The sequence below is a fragment of the Hakea prostrata genome, chromosome 6, assembly GCF_041222555.1.
Source record: "Hakea prostrata isolate BN-2017 chromosome 6, UWA_Hpros_2, whole genome shotgun sequence".
Taxonomy (NCBI): domain Eukaryota; kingdom Viridiplantae; phylum Streptophyta; class Magnoliopsida; order Proteales; family Proteaceae; genus Hakea; species Hakea prostrata.
In genome coordinates this window covers 40,151,040-40,171,530 of record NC_142605.1, presented here as the reverse complement: position 1 = coordinate 40,171,530, position 20,491 = coordinate 40,151,040, and the positions used below count along the sequence as shown (strand labels likewise).

The following is a 20,491-nucleotide window of genomic DNA, read 5'->3' as shown; positions in this document are numbered from 1 at the left end:
AGACAGTTGAAGGGAATAAAATGGATCAATCAAGAGGTGCAGAGAAAAAGATAGGAAAAAATAACAGAAGAAAAATAAAGGTAAATGTGATTATAGGAGCAAGGATTCCTTTTATGTATCTCCCTAAAATTCTCTTAAACTGTAATTTAAAGGTTCAAACCATGGAATTAGTTCCAATTCCATCCATACTATCTTGAACACCACCACTGTCGCTAAATTGTAGAAAGCAGAGGATGTGATTACCCAAAAAAAAAAAAAAAAAAAGAAAGCAGAGGATGTGGTCAAGGTGCGTGCAAATTAGCCCGAATGAACCTCAATTCCAAAAAAAAATAATTATCTTTTACCATCACTAAACTCAAAAGCATCATCTTCGCCCTAGCAGCCCATTAGTACCAGTTTTTGTTATTTACAAAGAATGCAAGAAAAACCATGCCTCAATCATAGGTGGCCAGGCCTTTAGATGTTTGTGGAGAAATCATACCATCTCCACTACTACATGCTGTTATTGATTTTGAACTGAAGGGCTCATGAGTGAATTTCATGAATTAAAAGGGCTTTGAGTTGCAAATTTAAATAATTTATTTGACTTGTGTATATTCAAATTACCATTTAACTCAATATATGATGGGGCCTGCGCCGACGAGAGCAAAAACCCCTAAAACCCTTCCAGGGCTTCCTTTCTCAGATACCGTTCTTCTCCTGCAGGCATGGCTCTCTCCAAACCTGGTTTCATCAAGCACCTCAGAACCCTAGCAAAACCTCACCATCTTCGCCCTCAACCATCTTTCTTCCTCCCATGTCGTCTTCTTTCCTTCGCCACCCCTGAAGAAGCAGCAGCCGAGCGTCGCCGCCGCAAGCGGCGGCTTCGAATCGAACCCCCTCTCAATTCCCTCCGTCACTCCCAACCCCAGCAACATCGACCCATAAACCCTAACCCTAATCCTAATGCTCCCAAACTCCCAGAATCCGTCTCTGTTCTCACCGGCAATCGCCTCAACCTCCACAACCGAATCCTTACCCTCATTCGCCAGAACGATCTTGATGAAGCTGCACTGCTCACTCGGCATTCCATTTATTCCAATTGCAGACCCACCATCTTCACTTGTAACGCTGTCATGGCCGCTCTTCTCCGGCAATCTCGATACTCAGATCTTCTCTCGCTTCATCGATTCATCACTCAGGCTGGTGTCGCCGCTAACGTCGTTACCCACAACCTCCTTATTAACGCTTACTGTGATTGTAGGAAAACTGACACTGCTCTTGAGCATTATAAGCAGCTCATCAATGATGCTCCTTTCAATCCTTCTCCAACTACTTATCGCATTCTTGTGAAGGGGCTTGTGGACAACAACAAGGTTGATCGGGCTCTAGAACTGAAAAATGAGATGCTCGAGAAGGGTTTCGCTGCGGACTCAGTTGTCTATAATTATCTCATGTTGGGGCTCGTCAAGAAGTCGGATCCGGATGGAGTTTTCGCTCTGTACGAGGAGTTAAAGGAGAAGCTAGGGTTTGTCTCGGATGGAATCGTTTACGGGAGCTTGATGAAGGGGTACTTCCTCAAAGGGATGGAGAAAGAGGCCATGGACTGTTATGAGGAGGCCGTTGGGGAGAATTCTAATATTAAGATGGCTGCGGTGGCTTACAATTCGGTGTTGGATGCTTTGTCCAAGAACGGTAAGTTCGATGAGGCAATGAAGCTATTTGATAGGATGATGGCAGAGCACAATCCTCCTAGGTGGCTCACGGTGAATCTGGGAAGCTTCAATGTTATGGCTGATGGATACTTTCAACAGGGTAGATTCAGTGATGCGATTGAGGTTTTCAAAAAAATGGGTGAGAAGAGATGCATGCCTGACGCCTTGTCTTATAATAATATGATCGAACAGTTATGCGGCGGTGGAATGGTTGCAGAAGCGGAGGAGCTTTACCGGGAGATGGGTGAGAAAGGAGTCAAGCCAGATGAATTTACTTACATGCTGCTTGTAGATGCCTGCTTTGCACAGAATCGACCTGATGATGCTTCTGGGTATTTCAAGAAGATGGTGGAATCGGAACTGAGACCTAATGTGGTCGCCTTTAATAAGGTGATTGATGGATTGATTAAAATGGGGAAAATTGATGAAGCAGTGGTGTTCTTTGAGCAGATGGTGGAGAAGTTGAAGGTTGACCCTGCTAATTACGAGATGATGTTTAAGACATTGGGTGAAGCAGGGAAGCTGAATGAGGTACTGAGATTGGTTGCGAACATGTTGAATGATGAGAGCGTGGGTCTGAGTTCAGAGTTGCGAGAGGTTGCAGAGGATGTTCTGAGGAAAGAGGGGAGAGAGGAGGAATTGGTGAAGTTGTTGGAGGAGAAGGAGAGAGAAAAAGCTGAGGCTGCTGCTAAGGAAGCGGAAGCAGCGAAAGCAGCAGAAGCTGCCAGTGCCAAGAAAACCAGCGAGGCTGCTGTTGAGTCTGTTCTGAAGAATATAGCAAAATTTCGAGGAGCAGCTGGTGATGGCGAGAATGGTGAGAAAGCTGTTAGTAATGATGCGGTTGAAGGTGTAAATCCAGCTGATGAGGAGGTGATAGAAGCTATTAAGACTGATGCAACAGATGGGTCAGGTGAAAGAAAGGAAGATTGAAAGGATAACTGCGTGTTCTCTTTTCTTTATGGTTCCTCTTTGTTTGGAATGGAGGAGTTTAGATTGAGTTTTTGATGTTCTTTGTTAGTTTGTTTAGTTTTAACTACAATATTTTGAAATTATAACTGTGAATCAATTGGAATCTCTACTCCAGAAGTAAAGTAAATTTAATGATTTTTTGTTCTTAGCAAAAAGCATGAAGCTTCCTAACTTGTCATCATTCCGGAAAATGCAGACATTCTAGCTCCCTGAAATACTGCATGGCAACTGAGTGGGAGATGCAGGCCTTTGCAAGTAGTTTGAGAATTTGTAGTTCCTTCCAGTATAGAGATTCTATGAGATTCTTTTTCATAAGCTTTAGAGATTTCTATGAGATTTTAATTGATGGGATAGAGAAGCGAACAGAAAAAAAAATCAACTGCCTCACAGACCATGGATGTTGCAGCTCCTGCTGTGTTAGATCAAACCTCGGTAATAGAATTTATTTCACCAAATTTTATCCAAGAAACCAGAGGAAAACAGTTGGAAGGATTATAAGACGAGCAACTGAAGAACAAACTCCCACATCCATTAATTCCCGACGATCCACAGCATCTTGTACGTATTTAAGCTACAAGAAAAGTTGGCACACATACAACACTCAGGGAAAGAGATTGAGAGAGTGGATAAACTGTAATCCAACTGCCCTCAAAATCACAAAGAATGGTTGGCAAAACCCATTGCATAATACGATGGACTGTTAATCACATTTCAGCTACAAAGATTGGGAATGCACACTCCAGCGTCTGGGTTCTGTTGCTCTTTCCAGATACGACCTGTAACCCGTAACTTCAATTCCTTCCTGTCTCCACCAGAGAAGAAAAGTGCCATGTTCCGTTGAATAATGAGGCCATCGTGGCTGTCCCTGACCTTCCGATGGCTGTCGCGAATACTCCTTGGTGTACCCTCCCATATGAGTTTACGACCATTTGCCCCAACCTCCAAGCTGTAGCTAAAGTTGCGAGCCTCATTCTCGTCACCCATAAAACGGAGGAATGCCATGTACACAGGAGCCATGCCAAGTTGGAAGGCTTCAAAATGCAGGCAGAAGCACTGACCAAAACAATTGAAGACCTACAAAAAGAGCAACCTTGCCATCAGGAGTCGGAACTGCCATTCTGTGACCCTAATTTAGAAATGGAAACTGGAATTCTCAGAAAGAAACAATACTTACAGTAAGCATCCAAGTGGCATTCTCAACTTCACGGGGATTAGACTTGACATAGCGATGGTTGAATGTGCATCCAGTGTGCATGTCAACCTTGTGATCGTCCCTCAGATGAGAAACAAGAAAAGGAATATCCCCCATTACAGAACACTCTGATCCGGCATATGGGCAGTTATATGGTCTAAAGTTACACTGTGCTTCATGCTTAAGCTTGCTGTAGTAGGGGAAGATCTCCGGGCAGCCCAGGGAGGAGTATTTGCAGGGTAGTTCAAGTGACTCAGCCACCTTCTCTAAAGCTAGACACCTGATGTCTCCAAGTTCCTGTCTACAAGTGGGACACCTATTGTGCACCCTGGTTTTACAGGTGGAGCACAGTGTGTGGCCGTTATGGCACTGCAAGAATATCGTGTTGTTAAAATACCATCAATCTTGTCTTCTTTTACCCAGATGAGAAGAATAGAGAGTACATCAAAGACTGATACAGTATTGAACAAACATATCAAATATAACATCAATTCACAGTTACACACTTCTAAGGTCATTGCTAATTTAGCTTTAGCTAGTAAGATCATGCATTTTAAGTGAATGTAAGACAATCCAGAAATTAAAAGGCAAGAACAAAGACAAACACAATGAGAAGCCCTTTGATCAACCTGTCTGGTCACCTTGATTTCTTGACTAAAAGGGAGATTTATCTCAAAGAGAAAAAAATAAATTATTCTTTGGAAAGTGTATATTCAGACAAATTTATTTGAGCAATTGTTCTCTCTTCTTTATTGTCTGCATTTAGGGGTAAAGTCACAAAGATTATGGCATTATGCCCACAATTAATAAGAATGAGTCGAATTCACCTCAAATCTTGAGCTTTGAAGAGCCAATAACAGGCCAGGTTATTTTCAGACACATGAGATCAACGTAATCTGCCACTTTGGCTTCATGAATAACACAGCTAGTTGGCAGATCAGACACTCTCTACACGATCTTTCTGATTTCTAATTTATAATGTACATCTAAACCAGATCCATCATGGATTCCCATTATGCCGCCCTAAGAGCAATGCACAACCATGCCCACTTTCCATCCTTGCTCCATAATCCATGTGGTTCTTTTTCTTTCTTTCTTCTTTCATCTTTTTGCTTCTTTTTTTTTTTTTTTTTGGGGGGGGGGGGTGCAAGTCCAAAAGTCAAAATATATTCAACATTGTGGACAAGAAAAAACTCATTTACAATATGTCTACGTGATTCACTACTGATTTGCCATGACCAATAACCAAAAAGAAATTCCTCACGTAATGGAGATTGATGGCAGAAATAGGTGAGCCAGCCTTCTTGCAAAAAGATTACCAACCAAAAGCCATGTACTGTTAAAAAGAGCATGAAGCAACTAACAGACCAAGTGCCTCTCTTAAGTCCACCTCCAACAGATGAAATTGTGGCAGTTCTCAAAGTTTTGGAAGTTGAAGAAAAATGAACTTGAGCTAGCAGGTGACATGGAACTTGGCAATACAGTTGACAAGGAAGTTGAAGAGAATATTGAGGAGAGTATGAATGACAATGAAAAGCTTATAGAGCTCAAGTTTGAGTATAGAAGGTTGAAGAGACAATCATGGATGAAGTGGACACAACTGCTGATATCGGAATTGAACAGAGTTCGTGATTCCTCCCAGATTTTTTGTAGAAAAAGTTTCCCATGTTGAAGGCTACATTTCAAACAGTGAGCTGGCAGAGTATTGTGTTTCGGACTGAAGTTGGATGTGCACCCTACAAACCTTATCCATAAACTTAATAAAACTCAAAGATGAGTTTCTTTAATATGGGGAAATGCTTATCAGATCCCACGACAGGCCTACACTACCAAAGAATGAAGAACTAAACTGATCCAGCAGCAACTGGATTCTTGGAACCTGATAGGTTCTAATGGGCCAGAACAGACCAGTTCGAGACAGCCTAGCAGAACCAAGTCGGTCCGGCCCAGCAGAGCTTCTAGAAGATCAAAAAATGTACTGCTTCGTTTGTTTGCCTTGCTGGTCTGACAAAGACACAAAATCTGGATAGATTTCTGCCATCAATCTGCATCTTTCCTCTAAAGTGATTTTTTCAAACTCAATCCATCCTCCTCTGGTTTATAAACTTCTTTTGTATCAACTAACTAGTGTTTCAAATCATCCTCCTTGTTCACTTCATAGCAGATATTATACGATTTTCCTGCAATATCATTAGCAACAAGACTTGGGAGGGTTGAGATAGAGATCTATCATTGTAAAAAGAAGATGAAGGAAGAAGGTATGCTTAAGACCTTGGTGAAACCACCTTTCTTCTACTTGATGAGCTCCATTCCCAAGATGCCAACTTTCTCACTCTCTCTACCGAATTCAATATACGTTCTTGAAGCCAGCCAATAGAGGGAATCCTATACTCTGAAGAAATATGAAAATCCTAGCAAAACATGCCACAATCTCACCCATGTCGAGAGTCTCAGCCAAACCAGATATGACAAAGCCTGGGTCCAATTTTGACTGTAGCATGTCTCTGCCTATTTGTCCAACCTAGGCCCTGTACGACACATAAATTTTGGACAAAGGTCTGCATTCATGTCCATCATGGTTTGTCCAAAATATCGTATTTCCTCAAACTGTGTATCTTTACATATAGCTTACTGCTACAAAATGTTATACAATATTTCAATTCATAACCTAATCTAATGCACACACACAAAATTCCTTACCAAGTAAGTTAACATTCCCTGGACTGCAAGAAACAAATTACTCAAATTGCCTCGATACAAACTGGACCCATTTCTAAATCCTCATACATTATTTATGCCCATAAAGACTATATGGAGATCCTCCTTACTTCTCCAAAAATTTCCATTAGTTTCCTACGTGATCGTGTAACTTTTGATTGTCGTTCTTGTCATAACAACAAAATCATTATCTGAATTTTAGGAGTTTCTTGTTTAGGCAGGTTTCAATAACTCTCTAGCATAATTTCATAGTACGACCTATGTAGATATTACAATTTTTACACTATCTGTACTTTTGTAAACTAAGAATTATCATTGTTACAACTTACAACCTAATTTCATTTGTCTTTGCTATGATCCAAGTAGCAGAATCCATTTAGTTACAATAAGGCCAGGGGGTGGTTGAAATCACAATGACTCTCTTCTATTCATGGGATTTCTCGTGTCATAATTAAGTAGCCAGGTTATTCTATGACTCGAAGTGTTACCCCAGCATATTACCCTTAAAACACACTTTCCAATATTTGACCGACTACAGCAAGATGATTCCCACCATGGATTGCCTTGCCATTGAGCTGATCAATACAAGCAGTAAAGGTTGAGCATCTCATTTATACCAAAGTATAAGTTGTGCATGATCCTAAGAATCCAAGCTTCAAACAGATGCAATTGTTGGGTCCCACACACAAGACAAATCAACAACGTTCAGATAGCTCTACTAAGAGGTCACACAAACCCCTTACATTCCCACTCCAAATGTGGCAGTGGAAGTAATGATCAAAAGACCTTCACATGTAGTGTGACGTAGTGTCAATGGACAAAGAAAGAAACAATACCAAGGATACATATTGAATTCTTGTTCAAACCTCTAACAAATGGAATATTTAATACCAAGAACAATCTGCACGACAAATTTACGAGCTTACATGCTCTAGTTCCTTAGTAGAGTGAAGTAATGTTTCCAAGTTTGCAATCTTTTCATTCCCTGGAAACTTGTGAAGTAATAAGGAGCACTGAATTACTCTCCAATCGACACAAGAAATTATAAGAATGAATAGGGAAACTTAAAAGCAAGACAGACAATCCCAGCATAAACCTCAAGACGCTAAGCAAGCAACGTCATCCATGAAGCAACGGAAAGTCAAGTGACGAATAGCAGTTATGAAGTTAACATGACAAGGAATAGTATGTAATTACATTATGCATAAAAGAGTAGAAAAATTGATTAGACGCAACCTCATATCAACATAAATGAGTAAAATGCAACAAACAAAGCAAGTACACGATAAGAAATCAATTGATCATTTGGTCAAATATATTAAAAAAAAAAAAAAAAACCTAAACTAACTATAGCCATGCAATACAGATTTATGAGGGATGAATTCAGGGATGACTCACAAAGGAGGCTTCTTGTACTCCCCAAATATTTGCCACATGGAATCTCAGACATGACCCGTATTTGGAGGACAGGAAGACCCAAAGGTCCCCCGCTACATTTCAAACTTCAGCTGAAACTAAGTCATCCATGTTACATAATAAAATCTGTAAAATATTCAGGATAAGAAAAAAGTGCACAATGATGCATAGAATCCCAATATGATTCATTCCAATCCAGACCACTTGCTCTCCATCCAACAGTTGGATTAGCAAAACCATACTTACACAAGACACAATAAGGTGGCCTGATAGTGAATCTTTTCCTGCATAGGGCATGCAAACCTTCCTAATACTTATCTCCTATCATTTAAAGATTTTTTCAGTTCATCAATTAGTATTAGTTATCAACATTATCCTGACACCTGTCTACTGTGTGTAAAGATGTCATGAATACCAACAAAAATGACAACCCCCCCCTCCCCAAAAAAAATAAAAATAAAATCAAAAAGTGGGGTGATGAAGGATGTATGGTTTATCCTGAAATTAAAGTACATACAACATAAATAACAACCCAATTCCAGTAATAATTGACCAAGTTAAAGATGACCCGGTTCCGCTCCTCTGGCAAATAAATTTTTGGTGATCCAAAAATCACCTCTAAGTTCAGCAACCAAAACGAAAAAACGATACCCCGCAGAGTTCAATCAACAGAAGAGGCATTAAACAATATTCAAGTCAAAACTTCATCTAATAAGCTAAAAAAATATTGCCCTCGCTGAAAGCAGAAAAATTGGGGGCGAAGGGAGATCAAAATACCCTGCATAACAGCCAAAAATTAAGCGACTACCCATCAGATAACGCCCCCGATTACCCCATGCAAGAACAGGCTTCGCATCAGCAATATTTTGGACCCTTGTAGCATTCGAACCCAATGTCATGTCTCAAAAAACATAAAAGCCCGAACAAATAATGAAATATAAGTATCAATAAACAATACAGCAAGAACCAATATCGGTAGACCTAATATTTTGATCAACGTGAGAGCCTCCGAATTCGACCACGACCAAAATTACAGGACAAATATATATAGTTTCGCAATCAAATCGAAGCAAGAGACAACCATTAAATAGTCCTTCCAGACACACATTCTCATCTACGTATCCTAAATCCCAGATGCCCAGATCGTGTCAAATGCAATCGTGCAGTTTCAATTATTTGAAAACAAGTAGATAGAGAGACGCAAATGAACATAGGAAGTCAATTTAGGAGGTAGACAGAAAAAGGATGAGCAACATACCTGATGGATAGGTGGGTACATTGAATTGGTGCAGACGGGGCATTCAAGCAATTCATGGACGCTGGTGGCCGGAGATATGATCGGCGAGGCAATATTGCTGTGAGGCTTGGTAGGAAACGGATGATGATGGATGTCTTCCTCTTCAATCCCATCCATGGACGATATACAGTCAATGCTATCTGGTTCCATTTCGTAAAAGGTACAAATACAGAAGAAAAAGCAATGCAGAAAAAATCTATAAATGCTAACGAATCGTTATTCTCGGTTTCCTTCTTTTCTCTGGATTCTTCCTCTTCTATGTCATCCCTCCATCTTCGATTTTCTCGAAAGACAGAAGAACAACATTAGAAGATTCAGAGAAGAACAAGAGGAGAATAAGAGAAGAGAAGAGAAGAGAAGAGAAGAAGAACAAAGTGGTGGAGGGAGGGAGAGAGGGAAAATAAACGAAGGAGCTTGATCGCAATTCAATAACAAACACCAACCCTCTTTTCTCTCTCTCTCTTTTTTTCTGTAATAACTCTTTCTCTAATTGTCTTTAAGATGTGCTTTGCTTAGTTGGCTTTGCCGGGATCCTGGAAACTGAGAAACGAAAAAACAACCGTCGATGTTTGTGCCATAGATTCCAATCGGACGGATTTTAACTATGAGAGAGAGTGAGATCCCCATATCTATCCCTTATTAAGAGTCGTGACTCACGATCCTCCATGGTATACGTGTACATAAAGCAAAGGAAAAGTTCCGCACACCGCCGGTGTGGAGGAATATACACGTCACATCAATTAAAAATAATGTGTTTCATTTCATATAAAATCCATATGCTCTTAAAGCAGGAAAGGGGGGAAATAGTATTTTCTCAGAAAGCCTTGGAGACGACAATCAATACGACGTGAACCCTCAAATAATATTTATTGTTTTTTAATTACATGAAAATTCGATCAAATAAAGGGGAGTTTTCAATGCCATCCCTCGTGTTATACCTAATATTAATGTCACCCTCTGAGTTATTCAAATTATCAATTGGTCTCCAACTAGTTTTTATTAATCCAATTTATAACATAAAATTTGTCAGAATCACCCTTAGGGTTACCACTCAAAATTAATGTCCCTCCCTATAGGATGATGACATATCAATACCGTTAAGAAATCATAGTTGAATATTGATGCAAGCAAATTGAAATATTAATCTAACCTTTAATATTCATTAAAAAATAATTATAATCTTGAATGAAGAACCTTATAGCTTGACTTGTTTCTTAGTCTTCTTTTAGTATCGTTGATTTTTTTCTTCTCTCATATGTAAATTTTCATCAATTTTTGAAGATAGGATTTATGAGTAGTATTTTTTTTTTTTTTTTTTGAATTACAAAATACATTAAACATCATGAGAATACAGAGAGGAGAGGAAAGAAGAAGGGGGGGGGGGATGATTGATTAAGAAGAGGATCATAATGAAGAGGAGAGGCCCCAGGATCTAACATTAAGTCTAGTCCTTAGGGTGTCAACCACAGGGGTTGGAGGAGAGATGGAAGTCTGAAAGATATATCAAAACAAAATGGTCTTCCAAATCAAGTCTAGAGGGCGAGATTGGGGTCCGTTTCCTAAGGCTATGTTTCCACCACAAATGGTAGATTGTAGTAGCTCCAAAGACTAGTTTACCTACTTTGTTGCAAATAGAGGAACCCAAAAAGATTAGGAAGATCCAATTCCAATCATGAGCAAAAACTCGAGAGCACCTCGACCAAGGCAAAATGGAAAAGAGGGCTAAGGACCAAAGAGATCAAGGATAAAGACAAGAGAAAAAAAGATGATCTAAGTTCTCTGAATTATTTCCACATCAAATACAATAAGAGTTAACCAAGATGTGACAGCTAATAAGGAATGTTTGGGTGGAGGGAGCAAAGTTAATGGCTCTCCAAAGGGTAAGAAAATGGTGAAGGATGTGACATTTGAACCAGACTAAAGGGGACATGAGACATCAGGGGAGGGGGATTAGGTACTACTGTTAAACTGTAATAGGGTGTTTGATTGATAAATTGAAAATCTTAAGAAGTTGGCATGCATAATATTAAGGCTAACTTGTAGATTAGATTGATATATATTTTTTTTAATATCACCCCTACTACTAGCTAAGTTTAAAAACATTATTTATGAAGCATATCTCTCAAATTTTATGAGGGTGTATATGAATAGGAGAGTAAGAAGTTGAAGACAGTAAAAGGAGGCGAAAAAAATAAGTAAGGCATAGGAAATTTCGTTTAGGGATATTTGTGTTATTTTGAAACACTTAACTTGTTTACATAAATACTTTTGATATATTTTTACGTTATGAATGAAAAGAATGTAAGGAGTTTAATAATTGATAAATTGGATATTTTTGTGGTAACTCAGGGTTCGGCGCTGAAAATTTGCCATGAATATAATTACAAACAGCAGATGATGATGAGGAAGAGAGATAAAGAAACGATCTAAGATTGCCAAAAGCGCTGGGGAGTGAGGAGCTCACCAACAGCTCTGGAGTCTCTTCCCGCGAATTCTCTTTCGAAGTTACAACCATATGAACTGATTAGATTTCTTTGTAGTATGTGATTCTATACGTGATATATCTCTTCCAACCATGAATGCTTGTGAGTTTCTTTCAACGCCTAGGGTTTGTCATCCCCAATGGAATGACATTGCGAATCTGCAGAGGTCGCAGTTGAGGTTGATTTCGATTCGTACGAAGCGGAAACAGCTCAATTTCAACAGGAATATCGGAAGTCCATATGCGTCTATTGGGAAGTCAAATTCGCAGCGAGCGTCTCGGTCCGAAAGTGGCATTGAACCTTCTGCGGATGATTTCGTCTCCAGGGTTTTGAAAGAAAATCCAAGCCAGTTGGAACCCAGGTTTCTCGTTGGGAACAGATTATATACTCTTAAAGAAAAAGAGAACCTGAATAAGGGTCGGGATGTCGGGATTCTAGATGCTTTGAATCGGTGGATTTCCAGGTCAAGGTCTAAGCAGCTGGGAGATGAAGCAGTTGGTCACAGTGGAGAATCATCTGGTCCTGTTTATCTCAAGGATATGTTAAGGGAGCACAAGGGGAAGCTCTACGTTCCTGAAGGGGTTTTCAAAGCAGATTTATCCGAAGATGAGGAGTTCGATAGAAATGTAGAGGAACTCCCTAAGATGAGTTTCGAAAATTTCCAGAAGGCATTAAAGACCGATAAGATTAAATTGTTAACGTTCAAAGAGGCTACTTCTGGCTTTGGGTATCGAGATTTCATTGTGCACTTAAAAGAAATTCCCGGTGAAAAGGCTTTGCATAGAACCAAGTGGTACTGATCTAGTTACTTTCTGTTTTTCTTTTTTGAATTTGGTGTTAATTTTGATTCTCATTGACACTGCAATGGCAGGGCTTTAAAACTGGGTGAGAGTCAAGCACAGACAATCTTGGAGGAGTACTCGGGCCCAAAATATGAAATCGAGAGGCACACCACGGTAATCACATTGCATAATCACATACTACTCCGAGGAAAATCAAATCCACTCCGTCTCTCTGGGAAAACCCAATTTAAGTGGAAAGCAAGCTACTTTATAGAAACCGATTCCATGTGTTCATGATATTTCTATGACTTCATAATTTCCGTGATTGCATTCTTTCACTGGTTAACCGGGAGACAGAAACATAGACACATTTTCGCTTCAGGGAGTAGGCAAAGGTTCGAAATTTTGAATTTTGACCCACCTCTCCATTCATGTTGAAAGCGAAACAGTTTGTGAAATTTCAAACCATGGAAATAGTGGAGAATTGAGTGGATATTGGAAATAGAGGATTGTAGTAAAAGAGAACAAAGAATAGGAATAAGTAAAGAAACGGCACATCTGAAGGAAAATTTTGTTCACTCCTCTTATTCCCTCTGGATTTGACTGAAAATTCTCTTAAATATTCCAGCAAAGCTATTGTCTTGAGCCATGTATGAACATTTTGTTTGTTATGACCTTGATTTTAAGAACTTCATCCTGATGCTGTTATCCTGGAAGTCAACAAACTTAGCTCCAGGTTTTTTGAGTTATCAACATCCACATCCATTTGAGTTATCAACATCCGACATTTCTTAATTCATTTTCTAATGCGGTGATATTTTCTTGTGAAGGATTAATTATTGGATTCCATTGCTTCCTTTAAAACATGAAATAAAATAGAATCTGAGACACTGTTTTGAATCATTAATATGTCATTGAATGATCAAGATTTCAATATGTTCCGAGTTTTCTGACATTAAATCTTGAAATGCAGTCCTATGTAGGAAGATTGCCCGAGTACCCTCATCCTGTGGCGTCTTCCATATCTAGCAGAATGATGGTGGAACTTGGTATGGTGACAACTCTGATGGCTGCTGCTGCAGTAATTGTTGGGGGGTTTCTTGCATCAGCAGTATTTGCTTTCACCAGTTTCCTGTTTGTGGTGGCTGCATATGTTGTCTGGCCTTTGGCAAAGCCACTTCTTAAGGTTGTATCAAGCATTGTCTTTGGAATTGGAGAGAGAATCTGGGATAATCTAGTTGATATATCTAGTGATGGAGGAATCTTTTCGAAGCTGTATGAATACTATACTTTTGGTGGCATGTCTTCTAGTCTTGAGTTGCTTGTACCAATCATGACAGTCCTTTTGACTATGGTCCTTCTTGTCCGATTTACTCTTTCAAGGAGGCCAAAGAACTTCAGGAAATGGGTAAGTTAATGCCTCGAATTTTTTTTTTTAATAAATTGATATGTTTTAATTAGTTAAGTAATGATGCTCCATAGCTGGATTATCTGGGACTAAGTAATATAGTTCATGTTTCTTCTTCTTATTTCATCCCTTCTTCCCCCCTGGTGAATAATCAAGTTTGTATATTATATCTAATGCAGGATATATGGCAAGGGCTTGAATTTGGACAGTCTAAGCCACAAGCTCGAGTTGATGTTAGTTTTCAAAACGTGTTTGATACATCATTTATTCTTGGCAAAAGAATAATTTCGCCTTCTCTCCCCTGATATTTTCAATGTTATTCCCTCAGGGTTCAACAGGAGTGAAATTTGGTGACGTGGCAGGTATTGATGAAGCAGTGGAAGAACTCCAAGAGGTAACGTGTATGTTATACTACCAGTTCATAAAAATGTATCATAGTGCTTCTTTTTTTGTCCGCAGATGTGGCGGAGTATGTCCATTAAACCTGTGTCCTTGAATAAATGAATCTGATTTGTTTTACTTTGCCATATTACAAGACACTATAGAGGCATGGGCCTTGGTGCAATTGTCGTTGGACCACAGTTGTGCTTGAGGTCAAGGTATCGAAAGAGCTTCCCAGCAAGGGGGTAAGGCTGCATAGGAAAACGCCTCCCCAAACACTGATTGTACGAAAGCATTCAGACAGGGTTCATCGAGACTCTATAGATAAATACATCATAAAACTATCTAGATATAGCATTTAGGTCAGTGTACATAATGTTACTTCTTCATACTATTCAGCAATTCTTTCTAGATCTATGCAAGTTATTTCTCTCTATGCTTAGTTGGTAAGTTATGTAGATGTATACAAGTCATTTCACGTCCACATCCAGATTCAATAAAACAATTTGTCAGTCAGTCTACCTCTTCCTATAATGTGTACCCCCCCCCCCCTCTTTTTTTACAACATATTATGTACCTGTTTTATGTAGGCCAAGTATAAATTTGTACCTTTTTCATTTCCCATTTCAAGTTGTAATATTCCATTCACAGGGAACTGGAGAATCTAACATCTTTATTCATATTTTGTTGATTAGTTGGTGAGGTACCTGAAGAATCCAGAACTATTTGATAAGATGGGAATAAAGCCTCCGCATGGGGTTCTTTTGGAGGGTCCTCCTGGATGTGGGAAGGTCTTATCTTGCCCAGCCTCGCAGTTGGTGTGTTATAATATATAAACCATATCTCACAGGATAATGTCATCTCACTTGTTTCAGACTTTGGTGGCCAAAGCTATAGCTGGTGAAGCTGGTGTTCCTTTTTATCAAATGGCTGGTTCAGAATTTGTTGAAGTCTTAGTTGGTGTTGGTTCTGCCCGTATTCGGGATCTCTTTAAGAGAGCTAAGGTGATTGTGTACCCATTTCTTCGCCTTACAAGGAATGTTCCACCTCCTTCCCAACACTAAAAAGGGGGCGGTGAAGGGTTGAGGGGGAAAAACTCACCAACATGACATTTTTGTATTACTTTTTAATGTGTATCATGTGTCTAATGTTTACTAAATTAGAGATTCCAATACATCATAGCTTGAAATAAGAATATACTCATCTTCATATGAAATTGCTTCTATAAAGTGCTCAAATATTCTTTGAAATGTGTATATATGTTTTTGACCGTGTATCCAACTGCCACTTGTTTGGATCCTAAGATTGTAGTTTATTTATTTATTTGGGGTGGGTAGTGGGAAGGGGTGAAATACGAATGCACAAAGTTGTTGCAATGAGCTACAAGGATCATCGTTTTTGTATTCCATTGTTTATTCCATGGTAAAAGTAGTGAAGTGAACTCCATAATTGAAAATTAGTTTCATATGTGGGAAGACTAAATTCCTTCAAAATTTCATTGTTTTCTTCATACAGGTAAACAAACCGTCGGTTATCTTTATTGATGAGATTGATGCATTGGCTACTAGGTATGCTGTATGACATGGTAACTTTGTTGCTAGTAGCATTTAATTATCCCTTTTTCCTTTGTTGTTTTTGGTTCGGGTAAATTACTCGCTAGCTTGTAATCCCCTCCTGTCCCCCAATTTTTTATTTTTTAAAAAACTCTAGTCTGTAGTTATGCCATTATGAAGTAGCACGATGGCTTGCTTTGCACAATGCAATCAAGTTGAGGGGTTGTGCATGGCTGTGTACAGTTGATCCTTTCCAATGTGGTAGCCTTGTGCATCGGCTATATAGTCTTTTTATCCGAATCATCTTCCTGCCGTTTAAATGGTTTTGCAAAATGTGTTGATGATAATACAATAAGCTGATTCACTTTTTCCTTAGTAGAACTGTTAATAGTATTCGGTATTGGTAGCTGTGGAAAAGCAGATTAATATTTTGTTATTCATCAAGGAAATCACTTTGCTTTCTTTGGCATGATAGGCGTCAAGGCATTTTCAGTGAATCCACAGACCACCTATACACTGCAGCTACTCAAGAAAGGGAAACTACACTGAACCAGCTTCTGATAGAACTTGATGGATTTGATACCGGCAAAGGTGTCATATTCTTAGGTGCGACAAACCGCATGGATTTGTTAGATCCAGCACTTCTTCGGCCAGGTCGTTTTGATCGAAAGGTTGGTTTTTGTTAGTTAATGAAAGAGGGGACATATGGAACATTCATCTACCATGATTTTCCTCCCTTGGTAATCCTATTAGGTAGCAGTTAATAATCCTAGTATTGAATAAAGTTAGTTGGCCAAAAAAATGTAATCCAACCTGGTTATGACTGCGTGGTGAATTCAGGACAAATATGTGCTGATGTTGCACTATTTATCAGAGTATGCAATCAGAATTTTATTTTCATTTATTTATTATTATTTTATTTCACGTCGCACAAACTGTTTCTTTGCCATCTTATCTCTTCATAAGGTGTGAGGCCCTTCACCATGACAAGCATTTTTCCTGCCAATTAAAAAAAAAAAAAAAAACCTCAGGCAGCACCTTAAGCAAATCAACAGACTAAATTTTGGTACTTGCTGTTTAACACTCTTTCCTGTGATAGCTTGTATAAATTGGCTTGGTATTTTCCTCTTATTCCATTTATTGCACTTTGTTAGATAAGAATCCGTCCTCCAGGTGCAAAAGGGAGGTATGACATCTTAAAAGTTCATGCACGTAAAGTGAGAATGTCTCCATCTGTTGACCTTTACACCTATGCACAGAATTTACCAGGTATGACGTCTTCTCATTTTCAGTATTTCTTTATTTATTGTGTGCATCATTGTATATTCCACTGCAATCAACTGGAAACTCAACCTGTAATAGGCACAGTTTTCAGTAGTATACTGAGGAATCTGTGAATTTTTGTGAAAAATAATTCTGTGATAATCATTTTAAGAGAATTGAACCAAACTGAAGGATTGAGACCCTAATTTCAAACTTTATGGTTTGTTTCAAGGCACAACCTCTTTCTCTAGGAAACAGTTGCTCATGATGAAAGAGGATGGGGGTGCTGGGACTTTTTCTAATGGATAGAAGAAGCCACTCGAAACCTTGCTTGCCTGAGAAAAAGCTGGGTTGAAGTTAATTAAACCTAAATCACTTCCTCATGACATTTCATTGCCGGTCAATTTTTTCAGAGCCAACTTATAATGTTGGAGATTTCTCATCTAATGAATATGACTTCGTTACTGAGTAGGTTGGGAGGAATTCCACCTGTCACAATATTTTTGGATGTATCTTTATTAGGAGTATATTATGTAATTAACTAATGGTCACAGACTCACAGTATAAGTTGGTTACTGCAGAGTAAGCTAATGCTTCTTAATGATATACACTGAACGCTGGTATAAGATATAAAATGGACTAGAAGTTAGGCAAACAATTTAGAATAGCTTATGGGTTCTGTTGTGGTAATTCATACTGTAATCTACCTCAGGTTTTATTTTTTGGCCGCCTATTGACTGTGTTCTGAGTACTTTGGTCTCAAATATCAGGTTGATTTGTTAAGTCACCATTAAGTATTTAGTTGGTCAGCGACCTAAGTGACCTAGAGATCTTACGCCAAGTTTTTGGTTATCAGGGTGGACAGGAGCAAAATTAGCACAGCTTCTCCAAGAGGCTGCTCTTGTGGCAGTCAGGAAAGGTCATGACTCTATTCTTCAGTCAGATGTTGATGATGCAGTTGATCGACTCACTGTGGGACCTAAACGGGTGGGAATTGAATTGGGTCATCAAGGGCAATGTCGCAGAGCTACAACTGAAGTGGGAACTGCATTGACATCTCATTTGCTGAGGCGGTTAGAGAATGCGAAGGTTGAATTCTGTGAACGCATCTCGATTATCCCCCGTGGCCAGGTTGTATTTCTGGATGCTTTTTGTAGGTCTTCCTTTTGCTATTTCTTCTTGAACTTTTTCAGATGGTTCCCTTAGTTGTTTTTCTTCCTTTTAGTTATTTACACATACATTTTGAGGCATTTTGGGTAAGAGTAGAAAACCAATGAACTTTCAAGAGCAAATCATACTAGTGGAACCAAATTTCATGTTGGAACTGCTCACATTTGGTCCACTACTTTTACGTATGGCATGGAAAAGCATGTGACTGCAAAAGGTACTCACCTAAATTTTTAGCATCTCCAATATTCATGATGGAGCCCATATGAATAATTGGTCCTGTCATTGCTTGTTCATCCATGTATCTTTTTGGTTGGACCAAAATTTGAAGGTTCTAATGTCGGTCAGTCTTTATCCAATATCTCTGCTTAGATCTATTTATAATTCAGAGATAGATTTGACCAGATGTATTTATGCAGAAAAATATTTTGTTTATTGATGCCTGCAGACATTCTCTCAGATTGTTTTTCATCGTCTTGATGATGAGTCATACATGTTTGAGCGCCGACCTCAGTTGTTGCATCGCCTTCAGGTCTGATTGCTCAGTTCAATTGATGTCTTGATAGCAAAATCTGCTTTCACCAGAAGCAGATTAGACATGGGCTCTGGCATCATCTGATTACTGATTACTGACTTTTCATAGTACATCAGTTTGACTTGAATTAATATTTGTATAGGTATTTCTTGGAGGAAGGGCTGCCGAAGAGGTTCTTTATGGAAGGGATACATCAAGAGCATCCCTTAGCTACCTTGCCGATGCATCTTGGCTAGCTCGAAAAATTATAACCATGTGAGCCTTCTTGAATTAGTACTTCTAATAAAGACTTCTAGGCTGGCTATGTTGTAATTAGTTATTTTGCTGTCCCATCAGATGGAATTTGGAGAATCCAATGGTCATACATGGAGAACCACCTCCTTGGACGAAAAAGGCTGGGTTCGTAGGGCCACGGCTAGACTTTGAAGGATCACTTTATGATGACTATGACCTGCTTGAACCCCCAATCAACTTTAATTTGGATGACCAGGTTGTCAAAAGAACGGAAGAGCTGATTAATGAATTTTACGGAAGGACAGTTTCTTTGTTGAGAAGGCATCATGCAGCGCTGCTCAAAACTGTCAAGGTACGTGATCTATCTTTGTTTTCCTCTTCTAAGAATCTTGTTGCTTTTATAAGTACGGGTTGTACGGTTGTTAAACAAGTAACATAGTGCTATGTTGAGGAAAGTCGATTGAATTATTTGCTTCCCATGATACACTGCTTTGCACTTCCTTGAAGTAGCATTGTCCTTTTGTTTTGTTCCTTCAACTTTTTCCGCCTCCTTTGGAGCAAAGTGGGGGAATACGGTGACAAGATCATGAGATAGAGAGATGGAAGTCATACTTGGCGCATTGGTCAACTGCTCACTTGTTGAACACTTGGGGGTCCACTGAGGTGACTTAGGCAGCGTTGGTATTTGGGGGATGTTTTCCAAATATATTCTATGGTTGCTGGACCTTTTGCCGCCCCTGTAAAATCATGTAGTCATGCTTAAAAGACAAATCATACAAACCGATCAGTTGATTTACATTTTACCATTTGCATGGCTGTGTAATCCTTGATTCGTATGTGATACTGAACTCTGATAGTTGAGCTCGTTCTTTCTTCACAGGTTCTTCTGGATCAGAAGGAGATCAGTGGGGACCAAATTGAGGATATCCTAAATATGTACCCTGCAGACACTTCCCTTAGTCTTCTCTCAGAGGAGAATCTTGACACCCTGTCATTTCTTGAAGTAGAACGAGGTCGTGATTTGGAGTTATCCGTACTGACTACATCTAAAGCAGAAAATTCATGATAAAGGAAGATGGTTCTAAACCGTTCAAGACGTTCAGTGATTACCGAAGGTTCAATGAGAATCTGAGGTATAGAAAGTAATACCAGCTGGTATGTACATTCTCTGCTATTGCCTTTGAAAATTCAGCTGGTTTTTGTGTTCAGAGAAAACAAGAAATGAATTTTGGCCCAGTTTTTCCAGTTGGTGCTTCTCGTAACCACAGCAATGCAAGCTTACTGGTATAGAGAACATACTGAGATAAATGTGCCCCATTTGTTGAAGAAAAGAGCCTTCCAGTGCACAGGGCTCACTACAGGAGGGAACCAGGGAGCCATGCATGATTTTGCGTTCAGG

The 20,491-nt window shown here is 39.2% G+C and overlaps 3 protein-coding genes across 3 annotated transcripts; 2 read left to right on the top strand and 1 right to left on the bottom strand.

The window, feature by feature from the left end:
* The first annotated feature begins 641 nt into the window (after positions 1-641).
* On the top strand, positions 642-2,874 carry EMB1796 (Pentatricopeptide repeat (PPR) superfamily protein). Its single transcript, XM_089158671.1, has one exon. It carries the CDS (start codon positions 708-710, stop codon positions 2,622-2,624), a length of 1,917 nt encoding a protein of 638 aa, XP_089014797.1. The 5' UTR covers positions 642-707; the 3' UTR covers positions 2,625-2,874.
* A 195-nt stretch (positions 2,875-3,069) lies between these two features.
* LOC149014106 (E3 ubiquitin-protein ligase SINAT5-like) lies at positions 3,070-9,756 on the bottom strand. The gene is made up of 3 exons (XM_089158672.1): positions 9,248-9,756; positions 3,838-4,224; positions 3,070-3,737 (listed from the first exon to the last, which is right to left on the bottom strand). Exons 1-3 carry the CDS (start codon positions 9,434-9,436, stop codon positions 3,375-3,377), a joined length of 939 nt encoding a protein of 312 aa, XP_089014798.1. The 5' UTR covers positions 9,437-9,756; the 3' UTR covers positions 3,070-3,374.
* Positions 9,757-11,660: 1,904 nt separating this feature from the next.
* On the top strand, positions 11,661-20,435 carry FTSHI1 (FtsH extracellular protease family). The gene is made up of 15 exons (XM_089160049.1): positions 11,661-12,562; positions 12,641-12,725; positions 13,525-13,959; positions 14,139-14,192; positions 14,288-14,353; positions 15,036-15,131; positions 15,216-15,344; positions 15,856-15,908; positions 16,369-16,564; positions 17,048-17,162; positions 18,013-18,287; positions 18,772-18,855; positions 19,001-19,113; positions 19,195-19,444; positions 19,973-20,435. The coding sequence occupies exons 1-15, from the start codon at positions 11,862-11,864 to the stop codon at positions 20,156-20,158; spliced, it is 2,838 nt and encodes a 945-aa protein (XP_089016175.1). The 5' UTR covers positions 11,661-11,861; the 3' UTR covers positions 20,159-20,435.
* The last annotated feature ends 56 nt before the right edge of the window (positions 20,436-20,491 follow it).